Genomic DNA, 20,925 nt, shown 5'->3' on the forward strand with positions numbered 1-20,925 from the left:
GGATTTCTGCCCTATGCCTTAGATTTTGAGGCTTTGTAACTCTCAGGCATTCAAAAAGGACAAAGGAGAATGAAGAAAGAAATAAGGTAAGAAAAACAAGAGAATATATAACAGTCGACTCTGGACGAGAAAACACCAGACGCTCAAATATTTGTAAAACGGGAGGCTATGCCCCAATAGCAATTGTACGCTATAATTACCCAACCTTTATAGAAATTCCTTTAAAAGGACCCTCGGGGTTGCGGTAATAATTAAACTGTTAAAAAATGTCAAAACAAGCAGAATAAACAAAATCTTCTATTCCTAAATTGCGCTAGAGGTTCTCCAATCCCCAAAGACACAGTGAAGGGTTGTAAGATCTCAGTACGCACATTTGCACTTTCATCTGGCCCGTGGCGCCAGCCTATCAAATACAGTAAATGGCTTTTCCGTTTCAAGAATGTTGGAACTCTGGAACTTGCAAAATACTAAATAATTTGCCCTCATTCGAACAGGCGCCTTTCCTCTTAGGTTTATAGTAATGCCACCTGAGGCGCGGTTCCATCGCGATCATCAGAGGTGTGGCGAGAGGGAGGGCGGCAGTGACCACCAGACGGGGTGCAGAGGGCGAGCGCACGGCTGGCAGTGACAGGTCGCGACCCAGCTCCTTGCGGAGAGCAGAAAGGCCCAGACGCCAGGGAACAGGAGAAGCCCAGTTACCGTCTCGCGCCCCGTGCCCACAAACCCACCGACGTCCGCGCAGGCGCACTACGCCGGTGCCCGGTGCGAGGGCGTCACCGGAAGTGTCCCGCGGCGCCCCGGATGCGACCGGGCAACAGCGGTTGCCACGGCGACGGGAGCTTTCCGGCTGCTGGTACTCCCGATTGGAGACGTAGAACCGTTAACTGTCGAGGGCCTTAGCGGCCGCTGTGACCCTCTCGGGGATCCCACGATGTTCTTCTACCTAGCCAAGAAAGTGAGTTTCCTGGGGGGGGCGTCCTCGTTTCTCCGCCATTCCCGCAGCCTGCGGCGATTCCCGCTGCCTTCCCGAGAAGCCAGGCTCCTTCACCCGGTCCTGATCGTGGCTTCGCCATTCCGCAGCCATCCTTCCCGCCGGGTCCAGCCTCCGACCTCTTCCTGCGGTTCCCAGAGCCCCAGACAGTCTTTGGCCGAGCTCTCTGCCCTCTCGCAGCACTCTCCCATTCCTGCCCCTGGCTAGGTCCTTTTGGGTGGCTCGAAGATAAGTCGCCACGTGCTACCCTATCTTTCCTCCTCCACTTGTTGCTGATCCACGTGATTTAAACTCTTTGGATCACCACGAGCCATTGGGCAAGAGAAAAGAAATAACAATAGGATAGCCTAAGTGTTGTAGGTAAAAAGGAAGAGGGACTGGTGGTATGGATTTATTCCCTCTCCCCGCCCTCCCGTTAAAAAAATCCATCCGGTGAGACTCTGGCGTTGGCTTCCTCCGCAGTCACTATCCTTCTCTTTTGTGCACTTCTTTCCCTCTTTCCCAAATGGTAGAGCACGGGTCAGTTCAGGGGACCATGCCCATTTTCACAACAGCTCATTTTTTTCTGCAAGGCCGTCCGTATTTCTTCTTGGAAGATTTTCTTCAGCCTTCATCTCCTGCAGACTTACTTCCCAACTCCTTCGTGAAAAGTTGCTAGTGCGGCTGTGGTTGCTTTTTCAGATTTCCATTCCCAATAACGTGAAGCTGAAGTGTGTATCGTGGAACAAGGAACAAGGGTTCATAGCATGCGGTGGTGAAGATGGATTACTGAAAATTTTGAAATTAGAGACGCAGACAGGTAAATGAATGCAAGCCCACATGTTTGGTAGTAAATTGGCTAATGTTACTTGTTCAGTGCGATTTACTCATGTTGTCTGTCAATATGCAATTCTGATTATTTTAAAGGGAAAACTACCTAAACATTTTATGGTGTTTTTCTGGAGTATATTTGCAATAAAGTTCAGAGAATGTTGAATGTAAACATCAGATGGTTTTTGCTGAGTTATTAATGGAAAATGAAAAATAATGAAGAATGAAAATAAGTCACTGTGTTATGCTATGTCTAATTATTGTACTATATTATTAGGAGTCTAACAGAAATCCTGTGAGTCAACATTTCAGTAAGAAAATCTGGCAGATTGTTTACAGATCTGTGTCATCCTTTCTGCTTATCAGATGCATTAATGGTTATTCACCTAGTGTCCAAGAACAGAAAATGGGATACGTTTTACATTTCTATTAGTAGGTCTCTTGTCTTTGCAGCTTGATTTCTTTATCTAGTTCTCTGGAATCACAGCAAACAGCTTCCCACTTCTTTAGCCCCCCTAGTGCCACACTAGATTGAAGATCTAGATAAGGCAATTGGAGTTAAATCTCAGCTCTTCCACAAGACTACTGAATGACTTTCAACAAGTAGCTGAGGATCTTACTCTTTTAGTTTAGTCTTCCATAAAATGAAAATGTAGGGGGTTAAACTGCATTACGTTTTTGGATTCCTTACAACATAGCTTCTCAAACTGTATTAGGTATAAGAATCACTGGAAGAGATTGTTAAGATGGATTTCATGCTCTGCCCCCACACAATAGACCCTGGATGGGGCCTGAGAATTTCCATTTCTATTGAAGCTGAGTTGCTGGTCCTCAGACCCCACTTTGAATAGTATTACCTTACAGCTTTGAATGTGGTATGAATAATAAATACTTATTGATGATTTTCCATATAGTGGATGTTTAACCTTCACAATCTTATTTGACTTCACAATAATCTTGGGCAGTAGGTATTCTAGGTGAGAAAATTGAGGCTCTGAGCTGTTAATTGCCCTAGGTCACGTGCCAGTAAGTGGCAGAGCAAGGATGTGAAACTACATTTGTCTCACATTCACGTCCTTGTTTTTAACCACTACACAAAGGGCTAGTGGACAGCCTAAGTAAAGAAGAGTACCAATTAAAGTTTGGCTTATGCTGTTTTATAGTTCAATCTGTCAGTGCTTTAGTTTTTTAAAACTGTGTTAAAAGGAAGTTTTTCTCTGTTTCTTAAATGTATATATAGATACATATATGCATGTGTATGTGTATATATATATGTGTCTGTATATACATACTTTTGCTTACAATATGTAGCAAGTTTTTTTTTTTTTTTTTTTTTTTGAGACAGAGTTTCGCTCTGTCACCCAGGCTGGAGTGCAGTGGCTGGATCTCGGCTCACTGCAAGCTCCGCCTCCTGGGTTCATTCCATTCTCCTGCCTCAGCCTCCCAAGTAGCTGGGACTACAGGTGCCCACCACTATGCCTGGCTAATTTTTTTGTAATTTTAGTAGAGACAGGGTTTCACCGTGTTAGCCAGGATGGTCTCGATCTCCTGACCTCGTGATCCGCCCACCTCGGCCTCCCTAAGTGCTGGGATTACAGGCATGAGCCACCGTGCCTGGCCTGCAAGTTTTAAATTACATTAAGAAATGCATTCATTTTGTTTAACATTGAAGGCTTTTTAAAAAACAAACTTCTTTTTCTGCTCTGCCCTTTTGATGAGCTGTGACTAGAGTATTCTTTGAAATTAGTGAACAAGATGGGAAATCGATTCTTGGGAGGTTTGGAAAATGGAGTAAAGTATTTGTTTTGGAACTGAATGATTATGAATTGTGCTGAAAGAAATAAATATGAGGAATATGGCTGTGAGAGTCTAACAAGATCAGTATATTATATTTAATACAAATAGTGTTGATTCAGCAGGTCCCTCCAGTAACAATCATAGATATTGCATGCCTGCTTTATATCAAGCACTGTGTTGTGCTAAAGATGCAACATGTTAAGTATAATGTTTTGTAGTTTGGGTACAGCAACATAATACAGCAATCCTCTACATCAATAAATCATCTTCTATGGCACCATTTTTAATGTCTATTTAGTATTTCATTATATTGGTATTAATATATCATAATTTGCTTAACCAAGTTTAGTATTGGACATTTAGATATCTCCACATTTTTATTATTAAAGCAACTGTATCTTTGTATCCAAATCTTTGCATAAATTGTTAATACTTTCTACAATAAATCTCTAGAAATGGCATTCACTGGATCGAAGAGTGTGTACATTTATACAGGTTCCTAATATGTATACACATATTATCCTCCAGAAAGTTTGCACCACATTGCATTTCCAGTTTTCAGTCCCCTGCTCTAGAAGGAAAGGAATTAGAACCAGCAATCCATCTTTTTACATCAGGTTTACTTCTCTCACAGGCCAGCTTCCAGTGTTTTGCTGGAGCCCATCTCCCTTCACCTTCTCAGGTACCTCTCTGCCAATTTATCCTCTCTCTCTCCTTTCAATATCAGTCCTCTCTCCTTTTCTCTCCCTCACCAGTGACTTTCATGTTCTAAATCTAATGGACAGCTTTTATTGACTCATCAGGATTTGACTTGAAACATTATTTTTCAAGACAAGACAATTCAGAATGTTTAAGTTATTGTTATATTTAGACGTACTACTTTTCTCTCCTTCTCTGGTCAGTCCTCGGTCTCTTTGCTAGATTTCCCTCTTCTATTAGAATTCCTGAGAACTTGCTTCTGGGCTCTCTATTCACTTGCCCTATTTATTCTTTCATTCTCATGCCCTTAAATGCCATCTGTGGTATGAGGTGAAGAGCCCCACCTTTATATCTCTAGCCCAATCCTGGTTTTTCAGACTTGGGTGTCTCCACTGGAGTCTTTCACAGGTATCTCATATTTACTGTGTTCAAAACTGAACTCTTGATATTCTTCCAAATCTCTTTCAATTCTCTCCATTTCAGCAAATATCTCCATTTCACTCATTTGCTCAAGCTGGAAATCTTCTCTTTTCCTCCGTTAACAACATCTGCATCAGCGATCCTGTTGCTTTTGTCTCCAAAGTGTATCTTGAACCCATCCTTTCCTTTGTCTCCCCTGCTCCCTCTATAGCTCCAGCTACCATCATCCCTTACCTGGTCTATTGTGTGAATCAGTTTCCCTCCTTCCATTGTCTCTGGCTTCCTCTTAGTCGTTCTTGACACTCTAGCCAGTGTCAGGTTTTTTTTTTTTTTTTTTTTTTTGCTTGAGACGGAGTCTCGCTCTGTCCCCCAGGCTGGAGTGTGCAGTGGCGCAATCTCGGCTCACTGCAACTTCCACCTCCCGGGTTCAAGCGATTCTCCTGCCTCAGCCTCCTGAGTAGCTGGGATTACAGGTGCCTGCCACCATGCCCAGCAAATTTTTTGTATTATTATTATTTTTTTAGTAGAGATGGGGTTTCACTGTGTTAGCCAGGATGGTCGTGATCTCCTGACTTCAAGCAATCCGCCTGCCTCGGCCTCCCAAAATGCTGGGATTACAGGCGTGAGCCACCGCGCCTGGCCCTTTTTTTTTTTTTTTTAAAGGGACCAGATGATGTCATTTCCTTGTCAAAAGGTATTTAAAGGGCTGACAGCCTGAGTTGGAGCTGCTTGTGGTAGGGTTTGAGGATGATGGCCCTGGGTTGGAGCTGCTTGTGGTAGGGTTTGAGGGTGATGGCCCTGGGTTGGAGCTGCTGGTGGTAGGGTTTGAGGGTGATGGCCCTGGGTTGGAGCTGCTGGTGGTAGGGTTTGAGGATGATGGCCCTGGGTTGGAGCTGCTGGTGGTAGGGTTTGAGGATGATGGCCCTGAGTTGGAGCTGCTTGTGGTAGGGTTTGAGGATGATGGCCCTGGGTTGGAGCTGTGGTAGGGTTTGAGTTTGTCAAGGGCTCTAGGTGTCTACTTCAGAGCCTTTGTGTTGCTGTGTCCTAGCCTGGAATACTCTCCTTCTTTCTCTACCTTTCCTGGCTATCTCCAGTTTACCTCTCAGTCTCAGCTTAAATATCAGTTCTTCTGATAGCATTCCCTGGTTCCCCATCAATCTAAATTAAGTCACTTCTGCTACTCTTTCTTATGCTTTCACATTCCCAGTTTATAGTTACATTTATGTGTGTGTGAGTATGTATTTAATATTGGTCCTTCAGACTGTAAGCTCTGAGGAGAAAGGGGAAATGACTGTTTTGTTCACCATTTTATATGTAGAACCTTTTGTAACGCATAGCACAGTGTACATATTCAATAAATATTTGTTGAATGAATGAATAAATGAGTGAATATAAGATTCTGTGTAATCTAGTAAAAACCCATTTTCAAAGTCTATGCTGTTTTGATCCCTTGTAAGCTGTAGAGTTTTCAATCTGTAGGCCATAAATATTTCTATTTGTGGTCTTTTGGAAAGGAATAAAAAGCAGTGATGATTATTAATATATGTAATGTATGAGTAAACAATCTTCATTTGTGTATTTTGCTTTATTTTACCAGCATATCTTTGCAAGGGGTATGTGTTATTGTTCATGTTTATACCATGAGAAAAATATATCAGAATGCGGCATACTTAGAAAAATGATTAATACTGCCCAGGAATACAAAAAGAGTCAAAATCTTATAATATGCCACTTTTATATATTTATCATAGTAGTTTGTTTTGTTTTGTTTTGTTTTAGATGATGCAAAATTGAGGGGCCTTGCAGCCCCCAGTAACCTTTCTATGAATCAGACTCTTGAAGGTCATAGTGGTGAGTCATTCAGTTTCTTTTAAGTCATGTTTGAGTGGTATTTAGGCATTTAGAAAGTTTCTACCTAATGCAGAAATGTCAACATTTTAAATAATGGTAATATTTAAAGTACAGATGCTCTTTGAATTACGATGGGGATATGTTCCAATAAACCCATTGTAAGTTGAAAATGCATTTAATACACCTACCCTACTGAACATCATAGCTCTGCCTAGCTTACCTTAAATGTGCCCAGAAAACACTAGCCTACAGTTGGGCACACTCATCTGACATAAAGCCTATTTTATAATAAAATGTTGAATATCTTACGTAACTTATTGATTTCTGTACTGAAAGTGAAAAACAGAATGGTTGTATGGGCACTCGAAGTACGGTTTCTACTGAATGCACATTGCGTTCCCACCACCGAAAAGTCATTTAAGTAGTACCATTGTAAGTTGGGAGCTGTTTGTAATCATTTCTGTTGAGACATAAGTAATACAACTTAGAGTCATTCAACTTTTACGTGATTAAACAACATCTTAAATAAATCTAGAAGAAAATAACTGCTATTTTATATATTGAAAATACTCCTGTCTATGGATGTTATATATATAATCCTTTTTAGAATCCGTCCTATGATTCCAGATTAAAGGAGACTGAAGAGACTGGGCATAGTGGCTCATACCTATAGTTCAAGCACTTTGGGAGGCCAAGGTGGGAAGACTGCCTGAGGTTAGGTTTTTGGAACCACACTGAGCAACATAATGAGACCCTGTTTCTACAAAAAATAAAAAAAATTAACCAGGCCTGGTGCTGTGTGCCTGTAGTCCCCGGTACTCAGGAGGCTGAGGTGGGAGGATCCCTTGAGCTCATGAGTTGGAGGCTGCAGTGAGCCATGATTGTGCCACTGCATTCCAGCCTTGGTGACAGTGCAAGATCCTGTCTCAAGAAAAAAAAAAAGACTAAAGATTGAAGATGTATAACAACTAAACGCACTGTATAATCCTAGATTGGTTCTTGGAATGAGAAAAACAAGTGTCTATAAAGGACATTATTTGGACAATTGATAAAATTTGTATATGGACTGTGAGTTAGATAATAATATATCAGTGTTAAACTTCCTAGTTTGTAATATGATTATGGAAGAGAGTGTCTTTATTTTTAGGAAATGTACACTAAAGTATTTAGGGATTAAAAAATTAAAAGTCATCAATTATTCACGTACCCTAGAGGTTTAAGATATGCTCAAGAGTGTTTTACTAATAGAATGGAAAACGGGGTGAGAGGTGGGCAGAAGAGAGATTATAGGACATATCTACAAAAGTGATAAAAGTCCCCTAAACAAGTACTCGGTATGGTGTCCTTTGAACATCATTATTTTTGGGAGTCAGGCCAATTGAGTAAACCATGCTTGTATTTGTTTCTGTCATCAGGTATATGGTAGTTCTGGTAGCTAGCCATGATAGGTGTTTTTACTGGGATGAAATAGGGATAGATATGAAAAATAGTATTATGCATTATTATAGAAAATTAGTGATATCAATAACTGCATCCTATGAATAGGTTTTGAGGAATATTAAAGACTAGTTAGCTGTACAGGAACCATATTGATTTTAACATGATCTTGGTGTTTATATAAAAATGTAAATTTGAAATTAATTGTAACCTTTAAGTTTCTAAATTGTTTTATAATGTTCTAGGTTCTGTTCAAGTTGTAACATGGAATGAGCAGTATCAGAAGTTGACTACCAGTGATGAAAACGGGCTTATCATTGTGTGGATGTTATATAAAGGTATACTTTACTAGGAGAGATTATTTAATTTTTCACAAGTTGGCATCTGGATCACAGTATTTGGATGGGTAAATAACATCTCCAAAATAGACCCCTTTTACTAACAACAGGAGTTCATCCTGACTGCACAGGGATAATATTTCTGGATTTATTGCTGCCTACTTTTCACTTTTTTTTTTTTAAACTTTAACCCTGTTATTAAGAAAGTGAATTAGGTGACTGTTGGCTATCTCCAAAATGAACTTAGACTCTTAGCAGAAGAATAGCTTCTACTTGAGATAGCTCTTTTTTTTTTTTTTTTCCAGATTTCCAATAAGAATTACTTCTAGGTAGTTCCAGTTTATAATTACATTCATGTGTGTGTGTGTGTATTTAATATTGGTTCCTCAGTAGACTGTAAGCTCTGAGGGGAAAGGGGAAATGACTGTTCATTTTATATGTAGAATCTTTTATAATACATAGCACAGTGTACATGTTCAATAAATATTTGTTGAATGATGAATAAATGAGTGGCTAGAGTTATCTCAGTAGATAAAAACACATTTAGTAAGAAGTCAAAGGGAATAATTCATTTCCTGCATGGGCCAGTTAGTTTCCTTTTCTTTTATGGATACAGATTTTATCTCAACTCTGACTACTGGTTCAGTTTGTCTACAAGAGAGAGGGTGAGTAAAAGAAGGATTAACTTAGATAATCCACTTTTACCAGAAAAGCAGCTCATAATACATGTTCTCCTGAGGCCTGTAGTCATCATCTTCAAAAGGGAAGGGTGCCTTAGTTCATGTGTGCTGTTTTGAAAAGTTCATGTGTGCTGTTTTAAATGGCAGGGCATACCATTTAAAAAGTCTTCATTAAAGATATGCTATAATACTTTAATTTTTAAAACTGTGTGTGTATGTGTGTGCGTGTGTGTGTGTAGGGGATAGAATGTGAAAGATCAGTGGACTGGAGTAAACTTTGTCTGTTTCCAGGGTAGGTCTTCAGGTCTTCTCTGGGTCTCAGTCTTGATTCTGTTACCCTGCTCTGAGCAGTTCTTCCAAATTACATGATTATTTGCTTGGCTGCAGGCCAGAGTTTCCTATGATGGTGTGTAAAAAAGCCTTTAAGAAAAACAAAGACAAAATAACCTATTTTTTTGCTTCCAATTTGGTTATGCTAAAAGACAAGTTACATCTCATTCCTACCCTGCATACGACTAGAATATTTTTGTCATTCAGCATTAGAGATGTGGTGTCACTAATGTAGCACAAACTGATTAGAATTTTTTCAAGCAGGCTTAGGGTTTTACCTAATACGCTGTGTATTTTTTGCCTTCATTCTCTTTGTGATGGTAACTAATATGCTGCATTTAATATGCTTGTAATTATTCATTGGAGAGTTTATGTATATATATGAAGTTATTGTTACTTGGAGTGTTTTTTTTATTGGTTATGATCTGAACCATATTGTTCAAGTAGGAAAAGTTAGGCTTTCAGAAAAATCGGTAGTTTTAGCTCTGAAAAAGCAAATTAAGTTTAATTTTTAATTGATAGAAAGAAAGAGACAGTGAGGGAAAGAAAGAAAGAAGAAACAAAGGATGGGCATTTATTATGTTTTCTGTGATAATCTGAAGCAGTTATCAGTTAAGCCCAAGTTAATTTTTCATTTTATTTTTGTTGGATTTGGAAGTTTTATAGTTTAATGTCTCAGGTTGTAGAAAACTTTGCAGTTATTTATCCCGTGGTGTACTTTATGGAATGCTTTCAATTCTTAACTACTGTTTAATAGATGTGAAACTTTTGACTTATAATTTTTTAAATTTGTGAAAACAGGCTCTTGGATTGAGGAGATGATCAACAATCGAAATAAATCAGTTGTTCGCAGTATGAGCTGGAATGCTGACGGACAGAAGATCTGCATTGTATATGAAGATGGGGCTGTGATAGTTGGTTCAGTGGATGGTAATGTATTGATTGGACGTAGAACTAAGATCAATATCTGGCTGACAGTTTTCTTCTTTAGAGATTTATCATATGTTAGCATTCTGATTGAAAAATAGACATAAAAGGGAAACTATTTGATATACAATTTGATGACATTCAAGAACCATTCTTTGGTTTTAACCATCTGTTTTTATATATATTCAAGGAAAAAACTCTGTTTTTTTATTTCCTACAGTGGCATTGAAAAAATTGAATTAACTTTTCAGCATTATTTTAAACATGTCTGCCTCATTATGTAATTTCTTTTTATATTGGTTAGTCTGTACAAATATGTAGACTTTAGTTTCAAAAAGTCTGTGGTCATTTTTATTGGAACTGAACATGTGATTTTTGGTTGTAGTTTATAGCCTTAAAAACCCGTATTTTTCAAATTCTAGTAATAGATAAAACTGGGTCTTCTGAGAGTCTGCACCGTTGTTTTAATTTGAAATTCTATAGAGAAATAATTTATTTTAAAATCATTTTTATTTCTCTATCTCGCTCGCTCTCTGTGTGTGTGTGTGTGTGTGTGTCTGTGTGTGTGTGTGTGTGTGTAATTTCATGTAGTCAACAAATGTTTCTGAGAGCCTATAAAGCAACAGCTATCATTTTAGGAACTAAGGGTACAGCAACGACCAGACCTAGATCAGGAGAGATGGATGAGTAACTGAGAAATTACAATACCCTGTGATAAGCGGTAAGATGGGGAAAATACAGGAGCATGTAGAAGTGCCACCTAATGCAGACTTGGAGGGATCAGGAAAGGCTTCCTGGAGGAAGTGATGCTGATGCTCAGGCATTAGCCACAAGGTAGGTTGATGTGTAGAATGTCTCAGCCCTAAGAAGTAGTATTTGAGGAGGTCCGGAGGAGTTGCACTTAGCTATGTTTGGGCCATTGAAAAAAGTTGATTATCAGTAGGGTATAATACTAATGGTGAAGAGTAGTATGCAGTGAATCTAGAGAGAGAAACAGAGGCCAGAACATGCAGATCATAAGTTATATTAAGGTGTTTGGACTTAAGTCCAACAGCACTTGGGAGGCCAATGAAAAGTTTTAAGAATGGGAGCAATGTGATAAGATTGTTCTTTAGAAACATCTCTGTGCTACATATGAAGAATAGAGAAAGGAAAGAAAGATAATGGGCAGCTGTACCAGGAAACTGCTCTGGCAATTCACGTGAGAGATTATGGTGGATGGTAGCCATCCAGGTAATGACAAGGGAATGGAAGTAAGTAGATTTTATACATACTCAGGAGGCAGAATAGATAGGATTGGGGATGAGAGGATGGAAGTCCCCAGGGCAGTATCCAGAGTTTTAGCTTGGGCAGCTGGATGGATGGTAATGCCTTTCATTAAAATAGTGTGGAGAAAGAATGATTTTAAGGGAAAATTCCTCTGTTGGATATGTTGATTTTGTCATGCCATAGGCCATAGGCCATTCAAGTAAATCTATCCAGACCATAGTTAGACATACATATCTGCAGCTCAAAAATATCTGTGCTGAACACAAAATGTTGGGAACCACCAATATATGCATGGTAATTTAAACCATTGAAATAGGTGAACAAAACTAAGAGGCATTTGTAGAGTTAAGAATCAGCAACATTTAGGCTGGGGACAGTGGCTTATGCCTGCAGTCCCGGCACTTTGGGAAGCCAAGGCGGGAGGATTGCTTGAGCTCAGGAGTTTGAGACCAGCCTGGACAACATAGCAAGACCTTGTCTCTGCTAAAAATAAAAAAAAAAATTATCTGGGTGTGGTGGCACACTCCTGCAGTCCCAATCACCTGGGAGGCCAAAGTGGGAGGATTGCTTGAGCCTGAGAGGTTGAGGCTGCAGTGAGCCATGATCTTACCACTACACTCTAACCTGGGCAACAGAGTGAGACCCTGTCTCAGGAAAAAAAAAATCAGCAACATTTAAGGGATGGGCAGAAGAAGGATGTTGAAAAATAAGAGTCTTGGAGATAAAGGAGTATATGGGCTAATGGCAGCCAAGAGAGTTCAAGAAGGAGGGAGTGGTAAAAAAAAAATGTATCAATTGGCTTTAGCAACAGGCCATCAGTGATGTCCATGAAGGCAGTTTCTTTCTTTTTTTTAAACAACAGAAATTTATTTTCTCACAGTTCTAGACTCTAGAAGTCCAAGATCAAGATGTCAACAGGTTTGGTTTCTTCTTTTTTTATTTATTTTAGATTTAGGGGGTACAAGTGCAGGTTTGTTATATGGATATATTGAATATTGGTGAGGTCTGGACTATTAGTATATAACCATCACCCAAATAGTGTATGTTGTAGGCAGTTTCAATGGAGTTGTGGGGCAGAAGCCAGATTGGGAGGGGTTAAGGGTTGAGTGGGAGTTGAAGTGGAGACTATAGGTATGAAGAACTCTTTCATGAAGTTTGGTTGGGAAAGGAATGGTAGAAATAGATAGTAGTTAGAGGGGGAACTTGGGGTTAATAAAAGTGTTTATTTTATTTTATTTAAGGTGATGGTTTCAAAGAGAAATAGATCTGCATGTGTTTAAATCCACATAAGAAAGGCCCTGGAGTGAAGAGTTTAATGAGAAAGAGAAAATGAGAGTAGTTGATAAAGGGAGATCTTTGCAAAGGTAGGAAGGGATTCGATCAGAGAATACATAGAGGAATTAACCTTAGATAGGGGACTGACTGGGGAAATACCTCTTCTTTTGTATTAGTGGGCAAAGCAGAAAGTGTAAACATGGATTCAGTTATGTTCTGAATTGTTGAAGATGGGAATGAGGAATTTGTTTTTTGGGTGCTTTTATTTTCTTTCCAAAATAGAAGATGGGCTCAACTGCTAATTGGGAGTGAGATCCAGCATCAGAGTTTAGAAGAAAGGGGAGAAAGGTTGAAACAGCTGCTATTTCAAATGTCTTTTCAGGCACATATAGGTGCTCAGTAAATATTTATTGGCCAAATAAATTGAATGAATGTGTGAATGCTGTGAAGAATTTGCGAGTTCTTTAGGAAAACAAAGATTTTGAAAGCAGTTGTTGGAGGATCATGACCTTGAACAACTTTTAATAATGTTTTGTTTTAGGCAGTCGTATTTGGGGAAAAGACCTGAAGGGTATACAGCTATCCCATGTAACATGGTCTGCGGACAGTAAAGTCTTACTTTTTGGAATGGCAAATGGAGAAATACACATTTATGATAATCAAGGAAATTTTATGGTAAGTGTATGCATCAGTCTTGTTTATACAATTTTATATGATTATCGTACATATCATTCATGTTTGTATATACATTTATTTGTTATGGTGGTTTGTGTAATTAAAGTCTTCAATTCAGATTTTTTCTTTTTCCCAATCATCTAAATTTTGTTTTAATTAACTAAAATTTTGGTTTTCTCAAGGCAAATTAGTGCAACAAGTTAGAGTGTAGCTTTTAGTTCCAATTTTTTTTGGTAGGTAGAAAGGACAAGGTGTCAGTGCATTTAAGCAGAGGGATAATGAGTAGGGCGATGTGCAGTTTAAGTTTTTTAGGTTTCTTCTGGTATCTGAAGCCAAAGTTTACATGTAGATACCAAAGAGTATTTTTGTAGCAAGCTACCAATGGTTGTTTGTAAAAAGAATGACAGACTTAAATGGTAAGTGAGAAAAATCAATCCCTAGAAAGAAGGTAAAATAGAATAGGATCAGGCAGCATAATCTAGAGAAAAATTCTGGCTTTGCAAGGTTTAGCTATAATAGATGTATGATTACTGGTGGGGCAGTTTTGTTTTTTAGCAAAGGTTAGGACATTAAGTAAATCCACTCACTGGTGGAAGTAAAATAATGAACTTTTATATGACATTTTGCTGTTTTCAAAGTACTTTCATATACGTGTTATTTGAGTCTCATAAAAACTCAGTGTTTTTTAATCCTCATTTTTTACATGTGGGGAAAATGGACATTTAGGTGATTTGTCCATGGCCTGTATACCAGTAAGTGATTAAGCTTTAATTTGCCACCTGATTTTTAGATTGTATTTTTCAGTGTTCTTTCTACAATACTCTATTGAGTATTGTCTCTATACTGCTCTGTTTTAAAATGTAAAATATTAAACCTAACCAATTTTATTTAGATAAAAATGAAACTGAGTTGTTTGGTGAATGTCACTGGAGCTATCAGCATTGCTGGGATTCATTGGTACCATGGCACAAAAGGCTACGTGGAGCCTGATTGTCCTTGCCTTGCTGTTTGCTTTGACAATGGAAGATGCCAAGTAATGAGACACGAGAATGACCAAAGTAAGGAATTTTTCTGTTTAAAAAATTTTTTTAATTTCTATTTTTTTTTTTTCTTTTTGAGATGGAGTCTCACTCTGTCTCCCAGGCTGGAGTGCAGTGGCATGATCTTGGCTCACGGCAACTTCTGCCTCCCGGGTTCAAGTGATTTTCCTGCCTCATCCTCCCGAGTAGCTGGGACTACAGGGCGTGTCACTATGCCTGGCTAATTTTTTGTATTTTTAGTAGAGACAGGGTTTCACCCTGTTAGCCAGGATAGTCTCCATCTCCTGACCTCATGATCCACCTGCCTCAGCCTCCCAAAGTGCTGGGATTACAGGCATGAGCCACTGTGCCTGGCCTCAATTTCTAATTTTTAACTTTTTTTTTTTTGCGACAGGGTCTTGCTCTGTTGCCGAGGCTGGAGTGCAGTGGTGCATTCTTGGCTCACTGCAGCCTTGGCCTCCCAGGCTCAAGGTCTCAGCCTCCTGAGTAGCTGTGCACCAACTCCCCCAGCTAATTTTTGTATTTTTCATAGAGACAGGGTTTCACCATGTTGCCCAGGCTGATCTTAAACTCCTGGACTCAAGTGATCCGCCCACCTCAGCCTCCTAAAGTGTTGGGATTATAGGCGTGAGCCATTGTACCCAGCCCTGTTTTTTTAAAAATGTGGAAAGTTTTAAAAATATTTAAAAGTTGTTCTCAAGATTATAAAGTTCTCTAGGCTACATATTTTCCCACAGTGACTTCATTTTTCTCTTTTTGACTAGATCCCGTTTTGATTGACACTGGCATGTACGTAGTAGGCATCCAGTGGAACCACATGGGCAGCGTGTTAGCTGTGGCGGGCTTCCAGAAGGCAGCCACGCAGGACAAAGATGTGAACATTGTGCAGTTTTACACTCCGTTTGGTGAGGTAAATTCATTCAAATTGATCTTCTTTCTTTCTATTTAAATGTGCAGTGAGTAAGGTAGAGGAAAAAAGGAAACGGTGTAAACTTATACATTTTCTTTTAGGGACATTTCATCTTCATAGTATAGATCTTTGTTGTATTTTATCATGGAATTTTATAATCTTACAGTTTTATAATTATAAAATAAAAATTACAATTTTATACATTCAGAAAACCAGAAGTTTAACATAAGAAATCACCATGGAGTAGTTATTTTGAATATTTTCTCTGTGATCTGAATATGTGTCTCTTTTCATAGCCAGCTTTTGAGTAGTATTTAGTGTAATATAGTTGTTTCAGATTAATTTTTCTGATTTTTAATGTGATATTTTAAATGTGTTTAGATGTTAGGCATACATATCTGTCTGTCCTTCCTCCAAACTTCTATTACTTTTAATTTGTTGCAAAGTAATCAATTATTTGAAGAAAATTTAATTATTAATCTTAGGTGATGCTACATTAAAATATAAGCATTGTTTTCATAAATGTACATATGGGTATTATCCTTTTCAATGGTATTTTTAATAAATTTAATTTTAAAAGAATTTTCAGAAGTAGCATTGGAAAATGTCAAGTAGGAGAATTAATAATATATTGTGAATTTTAAAGAATTTAGAAAGTGAAAGCTTATTAATAACTAAGCTTAATACGTTTTTTGAATATCTTATTTTCTAACCCAATACTATATTTTGTCCCTTTTGAATACCCTGTTGGCTTTTTATAAATTCACCATAGACTACAGTGATATGTATTTTTGGCCGCATAAAAGCCTATACCAGTTGTTTTAATGTTATTTTTATGTATTTTAATAATTTCTTTTAGGGCAAGAAATGATGTCTTCTGATGCTTTTGAATCAGTATCTCAAAGTTACCCAGTAAAATATACTGTAGAACGTAGATGCTCTCTATACATTGTCAAACGACAATATTTCTCGCAGATGTAAAAGTGAAGGAAAAAAAAAGCATAGTTTTCAAGGTTCCTAAATAATTAAAAATCTGCATTCTAATTATTTCTATATTTGTAGCCTCCTTCTTAATTCATGTTCTTTATTGGTTATTTTTGTTGGTTGCCATTTACTTATTTATCATAATGTTTTATCTGCTTATTTTTGTTAGTTTAGCCTTCCCCAGGTAGAAAAACATGGGTTCTAAAGTCTGTTTGTTTATCTTGCAAAACAATGTGTTAAGTGTTAAATGGAAGACTGTAAGTGGGTTTTGGTCTAGCTGTAACTAAAAGTATCTAGCATAGTTCCTCAGGTCATAGTAGTCAGTATTTTCTGAGTGAGTGAATATATGGGGAATTATTTAGATCTGTGTTATTGTTAAGGTAGGAAAGATAACCTGGATGGAAGTTATCTAACAATTTAAACTTAATGATTTAAACTTAAGAAAACCTCAGAGAAGAATTGGCTTTTAAATTCTGAGGGCCAGGGGCTCCTGGGTTTTGCACTGTGGTCTCAGCCATGGTAGGAGATAACAGAGCATGGGGTTTGTAGTCAAGTTGATCTGGCATTGAATTCATTTTCCACAGTGTAGTTTGACGTAGAGAAGTTATTTAGCCTCTGAGACACAGTTTAGTTATTTTCAGAAATAAAGGAAATACGTCATGATGCTGTTGTAAAGATTAAAGGAGATTACAATGAGGGAATGCCTACACAGTGCCTGGCACGTAATGAAGGCTTACTAAAAGGTGGTTTTCTTTCCTTGCTGCTGCCACATCCTGGCTGGTTTACAGTTAGAAGATGGCCATATTCTCCTCCTCTTATGGATGGGTCAATACTGAGAGTACTGTAGAGGGCTTGCTGGTTCCCCTTTAATTTCATACGGGTAGCAAGACAGATAGATCAGACCCTCCTAGGTTAAAACTTTGGGTTTTTTTCTTCCATTGGTTTCCTTGGCAAAATGGAGCTCAATACATTTGTCTTACTCTATTATGTGCTGCTATGACAGAATACCACAGACTGCATAGTATATATTAATAGAAACTTACTGGCTCACAGTTCTGGAGAATAAGTCCAGTATTGAGCTACTGACATCTGGTGAAGGCTTTCCTGCTGCATAATTTCATGGTGGAAGGAAGAAGGGCAAAGAGAGTGCAACAGAGAGACAAGAGGGGACCTAATTCCCCTTTGTATAATGGCAGTAGTCCCAGCCATGAGGGCCCTCATGCCCTGATCACTGCTTAAAGGTCTCATCTCTTAATGCTGTCAAAATGGCAATTACATTTGAACATGAGTTTTGGAGGGGACAGACATTCAAACTATAGCAACATTAAATTTGACCCTAGAGGATATCTGCTTAGAACAAGGGATACCAGTAAAGTTCATTGAAATTTTGGGGATTCTATCATTCTGTCAAATAAAAGATATAGATTAAACATGTTTGGTTGCTTTATAGCCACGTTAAAAAAGTGTTTGTGTTCATTTATTCACTCGTTAATTTGGTCATAAAAAGTACTGTTAGTATATGAAAAAATTATTTTTTCATATACTAACAATTTTAAATTTTAAATTAAAAAAATTTGAATGTATATTCATTGAAGATATATATTGACTATCAGTTTATCAAATAATGTATATTTATTGAAGATATATATTGACTATCAGTTTATCAAATAATCTATTAATGGAAAGGGAAATAAATGTGAATATGATGCGGTTAGTACTCTTAAGGAGCTCATTCTGTAATTCTCTGGAACCATAGAGTGGCGGAAGAAGGCAGGACTCGTTGAGGAAGCAGTATTTGAGCTGTATCTTGATGGATGAATAGGCGTGCCCCAGGAGGACAAGGACCAGTAAGGATAGGGGAGCTGTGAGGAAAGAAGAGGGGGGATTTCAGGCAGAAGGGATATTGTATAGGCCAAAGCTATGGAGGCAGAGTAGTTCCTTCACGAGCAGGCACACAGCAGTTATGGCTAAATAGTGGGATATTAAGCCACATAATATGATTTTGGACAAGATGGGAAAAAGGCATTGTATGCCGTGCTAAAGAATGTGATGGTGGGGAGTTACTGATTTTTAAAAGTTATTAAACCTTTTAAAAAGCAGGGTAGGTTATGATTAGCTCTGTGTTCCAGAAAGATAATTGTGACAGCAGAGTAGAGATTGAATTGGGAGGGCAGAGGGGGAGAATAAGGAAACAGATGAAACGTTAAGACTTCAAGTTAGGAAGCTATTACCACAATGCAGTCCGTTAAAAAAGTAATTGTAGAGAGTGGAAAGGAGTAAAAGCAATAGGACTTGGTGACTCCTTGGTTGTGAGGGGATGAAAGAGAAAGACAAGACTTTATGATTGAATTTACTAATATAATATTTCATTGATTCTAAGAAATATAATTTTTTACAACTTTAAAATGAGGAGGCATCTTATAATCAAAGTTGCCATATTTTAATTAGCAATGTGTTTTTTCCTTTCCTTAGTTGTACATAAAAATTCATGTTTCAGTCTATGGCATTTTAGATTTGATGAAATTTGCTATTGAATTCCTTGGATATAGTTTGTAAATTTTTCTTATATGCATGTTTTTCATTATAAAAATTCAAGAAATGTGGCTGGGTGCGGTGGCTCACGCCTGTAATCCCAGCACTTTGGGAGGCTGAGGCAGGCGGATCACGAGGTCAGGAGATCAAGACCATCCTGGCTAACACAGTGAAACTCCGTCTCTACTAAAAATACAAAAAATTAGCCGGGCGTGGTGGCGGGCCCCTGTAGTCCCAGCTGCTCAGGGAGCTGAGGCAGGAGAATGGCGTGAACCTGGGAGGCGGAGCTTGCAGTGAGCCGAGATCACGCCACTGCACTCCAGCCTGGGTGAAAGTGAGAGACTCCATCTCAAAAAAAAAAAAAAAAAAATTCAAGAAACGTGATTTTAAAGTGAGTAGTAACTTTTCACAAAATAATGTTCATACCACTTTTGATCTCTGTGAAGTGATTGGTGGTAATTTGTATTTGAGTTAATTGTTATACTTTAGGTTAAAGATAACTTTCTTTTTCAGCATCTGGGTACTTTGAAAGTTCCTGGAAAGGAAATATCTGCACTATCTTGGGAAGGAGGTGGACTGAAACTTGCACTAGCTGTTGATTCCTTTATATATTTTGCAAATATTCGACCTAATTATAAGGTAAATATTAAGAGCAGTTGTAAAATAAACAGTGTTTCTTACTAAATAATTTTGCTATAGCTCAAAGTATATTCAAAGCTGTCTTGTTTTAGGAGCTAGCAGAAAGGAAGCCTTTTTGTGTGAAGACCTTAGAACTAGTAAACTTTTCTAGAATACTGTATATAGTTAGTGAAATTACTCCATGAATCTTAGCCAGAAACAGATGGTACACTCAAAGGAGTAATTGAAGAGAGATCGATGAAAGGCTTATTACAGAGATGTGGGCAGGGCTAAAGGGAACAGTAAGGGATGATAAAAAGTAGCACCCAAAGATTAGTGTCAATGAGAAGCCATCACCAGCCCTGGGCCTGAAGGGGCAAGACAGGGGAGTCAGGCTCCTGGAACCCACAAGAGCTGTGGCTGTGCAAGAGGGGCTGCTCTGCAGGAGCCCAGACCCTGCCAACCGGCCAGGCAGAGAGGGATTTGGGGAATAAATATTCCAACTCACCTCTCCACTTGCTGGTGCTTTCTATTGGCCAAACCCAACTGGGAGCCAGATGGTCAGGTAGCCCAGGTGATGGAGTTCATAGAAACTAGTCTCCAAGGCTCACGGCAGGGTAGAGAAGGGCAGAGAATGGATTAGAAGGAGAAAATGAGAATAAGCAACATAATATATAATCAGTATTTTATCTTGAATTTAACATTTGATCCAAAAGCAAGCTCTCAAATATGAGATTGATCTGGTAAACTATTTGTTATAAAAATCTTATATATTTAATTTTTAAAAGGTAAAGGACCTTAGAGAAATGGCTCATTCTAGGACTAGGGCAGGGAAAATACAAGGTAAGCCCGGAACAGTTTACAGTCCCAGCAAGTAAGGAAGTGCTCAGACAACAAAAGGATGGGGCAATGTCAAAAGGACGTTGCTGAAAGAGCCTCCCAATGGCCAAAGCTGGAGCACTTTGAAGAATAAAATAAATGATGTATTATTTTATTGTGACCCAAAGTATAAATGCCCAAGAGTTGATGCTGATATAGATGGATTATTTGAATAAATAAGTAAATGGGAGAGGAGAAACAAATCTTCCTTACAGAATTATTCCAGTTTACTTAGGTATTGCCTTCTCCAGGAGGTGGAACACAGGCCCCTGTTCCCCTGGCTTGAGTGTGGCTACACTTAGTTTCCAAAGAGTAGAGTATGGAGAGGGGAAAAAAAAGTAGTTTTATCTTGGTGAAACTTGTCAATCACACCTTGGTCAAGTGATAAAGGTTAACATCATTAGGAATGTCATGTGGATATCACATACGCCCTGATATGTCATGATAAAGAAGTGCACTTCGG

General features: G+C 38.4%; 1 protein-coding gene across 4 annotated transcripts in view; it reads left to right on the top strand.

The window, feature by feature from the left end:
- The first annotated feature begins 770 nt into the window (after positions 1-770).
- WDR35 (WD repeat domain 35) overlaps positions 771-20,925 on the top strand; it is an 80,762-nt gene continuing 60,607 nt past the window's right edge. For 2 of the 4 annotated variants that reach the window (XM_063622797.1, XM_063622798.1), the window contains exons 1-9: positions 805-955; positions 1,673-1,790; positions 6,497-6,568; positions 8,251-8,343; positions 10,155-10,283; positions 13,366-13,499; positions 14,392-14,557; positions 15,304-15,449; positions 19,479-19,604. In XM_063622797.1, coding sequence (XP_063478867.1) covers positions 932-955; positions 1,673-1,790; positions 6,497-6,568; positions 8,251-8,343; positions 10,155-10,283; positions 13,366-13,499; positions 14,392-14,557; positions 15,304-15,449; positions 19,479-19,604 — 1,008 coding nt within the window. In that variant the 5' untranslated portion in view covers positions 805-931. Of the gene's footprint in view, positions 956-1,672; positions 1,791-6,496; positions 6,569-8,250; positions 8,344-10,154; positions 10,284-13,365; positions 13,500-14,391; positions 14,558-15,303; positions 15,450-19,478; positions 19,605-20,925 lie in introns of all 4 variants that reach the window. The other 2 variants (XM_055252395.2, XM_055252394.2) reach the window with 2 other exon arrangements.

The sequence above is a fragment of the Symphalangus syndactylus genome, chromosome 18, assembly GCF_028878055.3.
Source record: "Symphalangus syndactylus isolate Jambi chromosome 18, NHGRI_mSymSyn1-v2.1_pri, whole genome shotgun sequence".
NCBI lineage: Eukaryota > Metazoa > Chordata > Mammalia > Primates > Hylobatidae > Symphalangus > Symphalangus syndactylus.